At 38.5% G+C, this 11,035-nt stretch overlaps 1 protein-coding gene across 6 annotated transcripts in view; it reads right to left on the bottom strand.

Annotated features, from left to right (window-relative positions):
* Positions 1-10,599, bottom strand: part of LOC102303664 (zinc finger CCCH domain-containing protein 18-like) — an 18,008-nt gene extending 7,409 nt beyond the window's left edge. The window contains exons 1-3 of one of the 6 annotated variants that reach the window (XM_042214829.1): positions 10,415-10,599; positions 8,570-9,495; positions 2,682-2,766 (exon numbers count right to left, since the gene is read on the bottom strand). In XM_042214829.1, coding sequence (XP_042070763.1) covers positions 2,682-2,766; positions 8,570-9,484 — 1,000 coding nt within the window. In that variant the 5' untranslated portion in view covers positions 9,485-9,495; positions 10,415-10,599. Of the gene's footprint in view, positions 1-2,681; positions 2,767-8,569; positions 9,526-10,137 lie in introns of all 6 variants that reach the window. The other 5 variants (XM_042214831.1, XM_042214826.1, XM_042214827.1 and 2 more) reach the window with 5 other exon arrangements.
* Between the last annotated feature and the right edge of the window lie 436 nt (positions 10,600-11,035).

Here is an 11,035-nt window from a genome sequence, read left to right as displayed (position 1 = left end):
TTACTTTGTTGTTTCAGCAACATTAAATTTAAAAACTGTACTTTTGAGTTAAAATATATATTTATAATTTTAATAAATGACAAATTAAAAAGGCATGAACATTTTTTTTTGTATCGAAAAAGTATCGAACCGAACCGTGAATTTTGTGTATCGTTGCACCCCTAATAGCTACATATGAAGGTTTTTCACAGGTCATTAAATAGGAACAGTCACTGAGTGAATCCGTGTACCGTATTTTCCGCACTATAAGGCGCACTTAAAATCCTTTCTCCTTTTCTCAAATATCGACAGTGCGCCTTATGTATGAATTCTGGTTGTGCTTACTGACCTCAAACAGATTTTATGTGGTACACGGCGCTCAAAAATCTGTCAAGAAAATGTTTTATTACGACTTTGGTAAGCTACGAAGCCGCACCACTTGATTGATCAGGAGTCTCGCGGAGTAATCTGGGTCCAAAACTGTCTGCTTCAGGTCCCAAAGTCAAACGAACACTGCGGCATCACTGAGACTTAAAAACTGTCTAAATTCTTTCATCTTTAATAAAAATGATCGGGTTGCTGCTTTACCAGGTGCAACAATTAAGTTTAACATCCAGACATCCATGAAAACAGAATTTATTCAATTTAACAGAGTTCGAAGTTAGCAGGAAGTCAGCGCACTAGTTTCCACCTAAACATGATATAGCATGTTCTGACTGAGAGATTTCTGAAAAAATTCAAACGTACAGCTCTGCTGTCACTTCCAACATAAACGAAGACAGGAAACTAAACAGCAGTGATGTTTGTAGGGTTACTGGAGATGGACTAGCTAGTACATAATGATTTGCTATGTGATGGATAGCCACACATCTATGTTAGCATAACATAAACACATAGACTAACTTTTTTCCACTCCATAAAAGTTAACATCAGGTTTCCTTATTGTTAGGGACAAATTCAATCGCATGGCAGGATGCTGTAAACGTACCAAACTTCAGTCAGGAGAACAACTGAGATAATTCATCCACAATGTGAAGTTAGTAATTAATATACTGAAACAACATGAGAATAGAGCAGCTGCGAGAGAATTCAACATTAATGAATGAACGGTAAGGAAGTGGAGGAAGCAAGAAGAATCAGTTGAGTAAATTTTGAATTATCTGACTGTTTTGTTTCGCTTAATGCACCTTATAATCTTGTGCGCCTTATGTATGAAAACAGACGCGTTCATCGACAGTGCACCATATAATACAGTGCACATATGGTCCAAAAAATACGGTACACCAAAAATCAGGACAAATGGTGAATAATCTATACCAGGGGTGTCCGCGAGAGTTGAGGCTCAGGTGTGAAATGTATAGTTTTCAGGGTTTTTATCGGTTTTCAGTGTTATTTTGTTATCCTTTTTATCGTTTACTTGGTTTTCCTTGGTCTTTTCACGTTTGTTATGAATAAATCTTCTTTTTTTCGGTACCGGTACTAGTTTTATTTTGTTGTATTTATCCGCGACACCTTAAAGGCCGGTCCATGAAAATATTGTCGGGCATAAACTGGTCCGTGGCGCAAAAAAGGTTGGAGACCACTGCTCTTAATTGTTGTGACACGTGTTCGAAATGCAGAGAGGTGCGCTCGATTTGCCACACGGAGCAGCGCGAGAGTAAAGCACGAGGGAGGGGCTAATAATCGGCTCAGTCATTTTTAATGATCGTTGAAAGCCCAGATCGTAATCGTGATTAAAATTCGATTAATTGAGCAGCCCTAGTTTTTCCTTTCCACTGTTACCAAAGTACTCAGTCATAGAGTCTTATTAAAGTGGTGGGTGGGCTCTCTAACATTTTGAAAGAAGCCAATTTAGCCTAGCGTTAGCCTCAACGTGCTTTGAATCACAGTGGCTATATACAGTGCCTTGAAAAAATATTTGCCCTTTTGAAATTTCTTAGATTTTTTTTTCTTTGCATATTCTTCACACAGAAATGTTTCCCATCAAACAAATTTTGATATTAGAAAATGATTCCAAATAAATACAATCCACGTAAATAGAAAAAATGTAATTTTTAAAACATTATTTATTAGAGGAAAAAAGCTATCAAATACAGTGGTCCCTCGTTTATCGTGGGACTTACATTCAAAAAATAACCTGCGATAGATGAAATCCGTGAAGTAGCCAACTTTATTTTTATTTTATTTTTTATGTTTTAAGGCTATTAAACCCCACACTACACACTTTATACACTTTTCTCAGACAGGCATGAACATTTTCTCGCTTTTCTCTCTTGTTTAAACACTCTCAAAGTTCAAACCTTCGTAGAAAAATAAGTCCAGTATTATAGAATGAAACCAAAGACGCCTGCGGTTGCCTTTGACGATGCAAAATGTTTTGTCGACATTGTTGTGTTTGTTGGGGAGAAAACTTACTAACATACAGTACAGCACTTCAGAGTCACACTGCTAGCGATCGAAGATTTATGTAAACAAGATTGATTGACAATGGTCTACAGCCAATCAGGACACAGAACACAATGTGCTGTAAAAATATTTTTAAAAAGCATGCAAAATTGCACCCAAAAAAAAAATCCACAAACCAGCGAAAAGTGAACTGCGTTATAGCGGGAGACCACTGTATATCACTGTATATGCCCCATGTGAAAAAGGATGAAGGTAAATACTTTACTATGACACTTCATCTGCTGTTCACCACCTACCTTTAATGAAAAACCTGCAGATGGGACGTGGTCGGATCTTCCTGTCTGAAGGATCTTTGACCTCCCCCTCCTCCAGATCATCATCCTGCATACACATACACAAGCCAAATCATGACACTTCACAACACATCACTGTATCCAGACTATTGTTGTGAAGTGTGTCTTATTTGTATTTCAAGTAGAAATTATTTTAAATGTCTAATGAGGAACAATCACTGGGGATGGGTTTTAAAAAAAAAAGATTTCCTAATTCAAATCAATTTTAATTTGAATAATCCGATATCAATCAAATCCTGCAATCATTTTTTTTTAATTAATGTATTTTGCCAGAAATATCAGAATCTCAGCTAAAAGCTCACAAAACTATTTCAACAACCACCAAAGAGATAAAATAGAAAAAAATTAAAGAGCAGATAGACAGATTCTACACAAAGATGTAAACACACGGCTTGTTCACTCGATGGCACGAGTGCTGAAAGCCAACATCTCATCACAGAATCCAAAACTGCAGGTTTCGTCACTGCGAACTCTGAATTTTGCAGCATATTTTCAAGAGGGTTATGTGCTATAAAGGATCAGGCCAGTAAAAACTCCTTTATATTTTTCTGGGTTTTAGCCTCAGTTACTTTGACACAAAGGCATCTGCTGTGATGCTTACAGCTCTGATAAAGCCTCACAAGTGTCAGCATTGTTTTTATACCTAGATGGTTTACACCAAGTTTGTAATTGCAGAGAAATAGTCAGTTTACTTTGGGCATGTCATTTTGCCCAAAAGTGGACCTTGTGAATCAGAATTGAATCAGGTAAAGAAATCAGTGAAAATACCCAGCCCTAACAATCACTAGTGTGTGCCATTCTGCTGATCCAGACATTCTGCTGATAAGATAAAGACTTTTAGTGCCCATTCTGCCTCTCAACTAGAGGCAGAACATGACATCACTTGGCTGGTTGGTACTAACAGACTTGTTAGCCCAGTCTGTTGACAGGAAAAAGAGGACACTAAGACTAAAAAGCCATCTAATGGTAGCCACTTTTGCACTTCTCTTTGCTGCAGCAATCAGTTTTATGTTTAAAAAAAACCCCACAAGTACATTCTGTCCACTTTTACGCTCTGTCTTTTAGGCAGTAAGTGCCTCCTCGTTGTTGGCTAGCTAAACTGGAACAGGAAAATCCACCTGTTAGCTGTAATGTTGGGGTTTGTAGAATATGTTATGAATCAGGTACACTGACAAGTTGCATTTCAACACACTGATTTTTTTTTCTTTTCTTGTCAGGTCAGGTGTACAGGCCGAGGAGCGCAATCACCTGATGTCTTCATGATGTGTCCTTCGGATGCTCATTGCGCAACATGTCTGACAATCCCCGTTATATGAAACGCTGCCTTCAATTTGGAGACAGTACTAGGGCTCACTCCAAACAATGTTAGAACTTGTTTTTTTGAAACATCAAAGCCAATTTTCCATCAGTACCTACTCAGATCAACTCATGACGACTCAACTGGTTTTCCATTATATTTCAGTACCATCTTATGTGCATGCTCGTCATCATAGCAACAGTGCCAAGCATCCTGTGACGTAATTAACATGCGACACGAATGCTACAACAAAGATGGACGCTGAGAAAACAATATCCTTGGTGCTTGGTCTGTGTTTTTTTTTTTTTTTTTTGTCAGACTCGGGGAACATGACGTTGTTTTTGTTTAGCCATTTCCCTTGTTGCCGGGTTTCAAAAATAGTGGTTTTGACTTTGGTGAATGAGAAGCTCTCATGACTCATTGAGTGTTGCTACTGACCAACCAATAGGTGGCATGCAATCTAATGACGTCACATTTTAGTACTTGCTCAGATCGCTTAGAACCCCAGCTGAGTAAATAGCAAAAAACTGGTAACTGGTAGCCCTAGTAGTACCTGGTACCAGTTACTAGGGCATCTCGATTATGGCAAAAATGATAATCACGATTATTTTCACTGAAATTGAGATCTCGATTATTTGACGATATTTATTTAACAATAACAATGTATTAAATAATGACTTTAAAGATTGTCAAAAAATAATATAAAATAGTGTGCAAATACTGATAACAGTGCAAATGTTTGCAATATAAAAAATAAATGAAAAATGTAAACATCTATGTTTAGTAAACTTCGCAGTGTTGCTCTGTGGTGCAGCTACGACACCGTAGCAAAGTTTACACACCATGTCTACTTGATCCACGTCTGACTCCGAACCCATAATGTTTCCACACCACTGAAGTTTTTTTTACCTCTTTTCAACCAACGGCAGTCACTCTCCTCTCCAAATAACTTCTGCTTAGCTTTCCGAGCTTCCCTCGGGTCCTCTTAATCAGCGGTCCCCAACCCCCGGGCCTCGGACCGGTACCGGTCCGTGAGTCGTTTGGTACCGGGCCGCGAGAGTTGAGGCTCAGGTGTGAAATGTATAGTTTTCAGGGTTTTTATCGGTTTTCAGCGTTATTTTGTTATCGTTTTTATCGTTTACTCGGTTTTCCTGGGTCTTTTCACGTGTGTTATGAATAAACTTCTTTTTTTCGGTACCGGTACTAGTTTTATTTTGTTGTATTTATCCGCGACACCTTAAAGGCCGGTCCATGAAAATATTGTCGGGCATAAACCGGTCCGTGGCGCAAAAAAGGTTGAGACCGCTGCTCTTAATTGTTGTGACACGTGTTCGAAATGCAGAGAGGTGCGCTCGATTTGCCACACGGAGCAGCGCGAGAGTAAAGCACGAGGGAGGGGCTAATAATCGGCTCAGTCATTTTTAATGATCGTTGAAAGCCCAGATCGTAATTGTGATTAAAATTCGATTAATTGAGCAGCCCTACCAGTTACTATGACCTAATTCTAATATGACCGAATTAAGAATTCACACCCTTAAAACCCTTGTGTTTACATTCTGTAGTGCGCACAACAAGACATACCTAGGCATGTCAGAGAACAAGAATCCAAACCCCTGCAAAAAAAGAACTAAACCAAAACACTTAAGTTGAAAGCAAAACCTTTTTCACCACTTAAGGCAGAAGCAGGCTACAAATACACATAGGGCTATGGTGGAGCAAATGTGTTGTCCAGAAGTTGTTATGGCTGCCTATACTGTGGTGTGTAAAAGTGTTTTGCCCACTTGCTGATTTCCTATTGTTGTATATGTCAGTCACACTTAAATGTTCACATGACCAAAAAATGTAAACATTAGATAAAGATAACAAAAGTAAACATGAAATTCGGTTTCTACATGAAGGTTTTTATTATTAAGGGGGAAAAAATCCAAACCTACATGGCCCTGTGTGAAAAAGTGATTGCTGCTAAATCCATTGCAATAATTGGGAATAAGTATCTTGGAGGCTGTGGAGGAATTTTGACCCACTCATCTTTGCAGAATTGTTGTAATTCAGCCAAATTGGAGGATTTTTTAACAGGAACCACCTTTTTAAAGGTCATGCCACAGTATTTCAATATTAGGGCTGCCACAAACGATTATTTTGATAGTCGACTAGTCACCGATTATTTATGCGATTAGTCGACTAATCAGATCATCATCCACTGGACGTAAAACTACAGCTTATTGCACCAGCAGCATCTGCTCTTATATAACTATCATTAGCTTACAGCTTTAAGTTTTAAGGTGCTAACTAAAAATAAAGACAAGATGATAGTTTATTCAATTTTAATGAAATTTGCAGATTGTTTCGGTGAAGTTTAATAAACTCCTTGCTATCTAAAATATAACAGGACACCGGAGTATATTCTCCAGCATCTCACACTTCTGATAATCAGCTGTCTGCTTTACGTTTATTCAGCTGTGTAAAAACTATAACTTTAATCTCAGCCAAACCGATTTACTCAGGAACAAATAAAATACTAAAAAAAAAAAAGCCAAACAACAACATTTTTAATTTATCTAAGTGACTCATATATATTTAACCTGAGTCGCGAAAGACGGCGGTGGGTTTGAAAACAATTTGCCGGGAGTCCGGTGTTCTCACGGCGCTAGTGACCTAGCCCCCGGCTAGCTATCGAGCTAGTGGGTAACAGACGTCTCCGAAAACGTCGGAGCGCTTTTGAAAATATGTGGTGTCTTGATAAACTGAGCAGATATTTGAGGTTTACACAGCTACATTCTCGCCTGAAAATATGTTAAACGTTTATTTTGTGACCCAGAAAGAATAATAAGAGTAATATTAAAACTAACTAGCTGCCGCCATTGTTGGAAACTGAGCTATGAATTCTGGGACACAGCTTTCTTCTTCTTCGGGGTTTAACGGCAGCTGGCATCCTTGTATATGCAGTGCTGCCATCTTCTGTTTCAGTCCGTTATTACACTCTTACATCCTGCTTAAATCCTGCTTACACTCTTAAATCCTGCTATTATTCCTGCGTCTTTTGCGATCTTACAAAGCTTCAAACGACACGTCGACTATTAAATCAGTCGTCGACGATTTTGATAGTCGACGTAATCGTGACTAGTCGACAAATCGTGGCAGCCCTAATTTCAATAAGATTCAAATCAGGACATTGATTGCCTGTTCCATAGTCTTCATTTTGTTTCTCTTAAGCCATTCAAAGGTGAACTTGCTGGTGTGTTTTAAATCATTGTATTGATGCAAAAGACAATTGTGCTTCATCTTGAGGTCATAAACACATGGCCAAACACTGTCCTCCAAGAGCAGAATTAGCAGTATCTTCCCAAAAGCCTTGGGGATCATAGAGATATTTCCTGGCAAAACTTATTCACCCCCCCACCTTCATTTAGAAATGTAATTTTGTGTTTACTTGTGTTATCAGTGTGTAACATTTACATTTGTTTGATGATCTGAAACGTTTAAGTGTGACAAACATAGAAATCAGGAAGAAAGTCAGAAAGGGGGAAAAATACTTTTTCACACTAGTCTATAAAACATTCAAAACTGAAAACATATTTCTAGTTTTAGTTATTTGACCGTATCTGTGCAGAGGTTTTACAGGCCCAAGATGCTTTTGTTTTGTACAGCTCAAGTTGTTAAGCCGTTATTTTATACTTACTAAATACTAACACTACTAAATTTAAAAATTGTATCAATAACAATATTATTTCTGCTTAGCATCGTAAATATTGTTATCCCAAACATTCTTGAAATATTGTGATGTAATTATGAGGCTATATCACCCAATCCCAATGAAATACTTGTGTAAAACCCCTTGAATTAAATTTGAAAATCTGTACTTCAACCACATTTTGATTTGATTAAAAATCTAATGTGATAGTGTACAGCGGCAAAACTTTCCAGAACTACTTGATTTAAAAAAATAAATAAAAAACAAAACAGAATTGCATTAACACATCAGTGGTGGGCCGAATATCAGTATATGTATTATATTGCAAAGGGACTTGTATTGTGTGCTTTCTCATCCACAGCTCTATTCGGGTTTTGCAAGAATGTATAAGTCAACTATTAATCAAATACTAACTCTATTTGGACGTTTTTTGGTTTTCCCTCTTTTGCTCTTCACGCAGACCGTTTACTCGCATGCTAAAACGTGACTCGTGAGAAGAATATGGACTTCAAACACAAAAAGAAAGAAGAAACCTTTGAGTTCTGAAAATGTTAAGCCTACAAGGCTTCATATTCTTATTTCCCTATTATGAGTGTGTAACACACACTCAACACACTCAGCAGTAGCATAAAGAGCATCCAGCCAAATTAGGTCCAGTCCTTCAGATTTAACACCACTCTTTATGTTTAAGGCTATTTGTTCTAAAGGTTTATCAATAAAACAAAAACACAGTAGCAGTGCTTCCTGACTAAAGGCTTATTTTCAAACACAAGGGATTTTTACAATTTACCTGCACTCAGCAAATCAGGCAGCACTACTACCAATAGAACTACAATAACTTACATCAATCTCTCCTTCATCAATTTCTCCATCATCCTCATCCTTCTTCTTGTCTCTGAAGGATTCCTGGCGTATCCTCTCCGGCCCTTTCGACCCATCTGTCCTCCTGGATTCGCTGTGTTTAGGAGATGGTGGAAGGATTGACTTTTTCTCCTTTTTACTGCTTTTGTCCTCGCTTTCCTCCTCATCTTCATCTCCCTCTACTTTTGTGTCTTCCTCATCTTCCTCCTCGTGTGTAGGGATGCCAGGCTCCTCTGGGACCTCCTCATCATAATCAAGCTCATGTTCGTCCAGTTCCCGGGAAACTGACACAGAGTCATCCTTCACTTCCCTTAGCGCAGCAGCTCTCCTTGTCTCTTCATCTCTTATTCTTCCATCCTCTTCATCTTTGTTTTTGTAATCCTCCTCTTGATCATCCACTTCAGCTACCTCACATTCTGCAGAGGCAGCTTTTATGTAGTCATCATATCCTTCCTTCCAGTCTTCTCCATCTTTTCCAGCACTAAGGCTCTTGACATGTTCTGGCTCAGAGTCTGGGGATAATGGAGTGCTAACAACTCTCTCCTCATCCTCCTTTCTTTCCCTCTCCTCCGCCACCTGAGGACTGTCTTCATTCCCCTCCATAAGCACAATGCTCTCATCATCCTGTCCCAACTCTCCCATTTCTCCAAAAGGTTCCTCATCCTCTGGCTCCGACACAAAGTCAGGCACCACCTCATCCTCCTCTTCCTCTAATTCCACATGTTTTCCATGGCTTTCCAGCACTTCTATGTCCCCTTCTTCATTGAGGATCTCGCTGTCTGAAATGACCCTGTCCTCCTCTTCATTAGGAGACTCCAGCAACTCACTGTCAGAAAGACCCTTCTCCTCCTCCTCAGGAGACTGAGGGGACTGGGTAGGGCTTTCAGGAGTATCCATGTGAATCCACTCTGGTGCAAAACAAAAACAAAAAAAGCAATCTGTCAAAAAAAGAAAGAAAAGACAACTGTATGTCACCAGTAATCTGATAGCAATTAAATACTGTTTAATGTAATGCTACGTGCCTTTTGTTAATCGATTTAGAAACAGTCAATTAAAAACAGTCACAATTAACCGATAAAATGTCTATAATCACAAATTAAATTTAAAATGATGCACCACAAAAATATGTTAATTCCGCTACCCACTGAAAGAAAAATGGTACAGTTTACTTTTATAGTAACATATAACTGTCATACACCATAACGTTAAATACTTGTTTTTGTTCATTTGGTGATAGCTGACACAAAGAACGGAAAAGAACCGATTTCTATTAACTTTGATAACACCGTTCCTGAGATTAAGACGTAGCTATATGTTGATCACAGCAGTATATGTTTTAAATGAAATTAGTTTCCGGCGCTGCTAATTCACCAGCAAAGTAAACGTTAGCTATAACAAGCTAACTAACAACCACCATTTAGTTTTAGGTGTATATAAGTCTCCATATAGCTCCATGGTACAACTACATGTGTATACATAATTAGATAACATGCTCAAGTTTATAAAGACTACAGGTTTCCCTGTAACATAATGTCACTGGTAACACTTACAATGGCTGGGTCGCGCTAGTTCGCAACAAGGCCCATAACTTGGCGGTACGAAGACAAAGCTAATAACGAGTAAAGTGTCCCCAACCTATGGATAGTTTTCTTCGGCGATTATAAACGCTTGGCTTAACCGTACAAATAAGTGGACACTACCGGTTTAGTACGAAGCGTTCGCACCAGTACACTTGGCCGTCTTACGGTTAACAATGTAGCCACCCCTGAAGCTAAGCTAAAAGAGCAAGTACACTGTACTAGGAGCTAACAACACATTTTTAATCACCTTGCCGACACGAAGCTCTATAAAGACCACGCCTCTACCTTTTCAGCTGCACTCTCTCGCGGATATAACTTTTTACAGTCTGCAATAAATATTAGACGGTTTTATTTTTAGCCGCTGTAGCGATGAAAATAAAACACCCTGCACGGCACAGCGAGAGCGGCCATTACCTCAACGTCATCAAAATACGACAACCGTGTGGTTGGAACCGCGCTGAAAGCTAATCAGGGCAGATCTGAGATCAGTATGGTCCAACGTTGACAGGAGAATATCTGTAATATTTTAACAATGTTGTTAGACATACATGATTTTTAACCAGTTACTTAGAAATAATGGAAGACACTTTTGGGGAGCAGTTACGTCATTCCATGTAAGTATTATTTTTGATTAATGTTTTCTCTTCAATTCACTTGGTGAACTCTCATCTCTGTTGACAATAACTGTAATATGGATACAACGTTTTACCACTAATTCTTTTTGAATTAACTATTTGAGTTAACTTGTCTAATTTCATTTATTTCAGTTCTCCATATTCAAAGACTTTTTTAAACCTTGGTTTAGTTCACTAAAGAACAACAAAGTAATCATCAGAATCAGAATCGTGTTTATTGGCCAAGTATATGT

The sequence above is a fragment of the Haplochromis burtoni genome, unplaced genomic scaffold, assembly GCF_018398535.1.
Source record: "Haplochromis burtoni strain Fernald_Lab_line unplaced genomic scaffold, NCSU_Asbu1 Contig_615, whole genome shotgun sequence".
Lineage (NCBI taxonomy): Eukaryota > Metazoa > Chordata > Actinopteri > Cichliformes > Cichlidae > Haplochromis > Haplochromis burtoni.
Note: the sequence above shows the minus strand (reverse complement) of the source record. Positions and strands in the feature narration are given on the sequence as shown.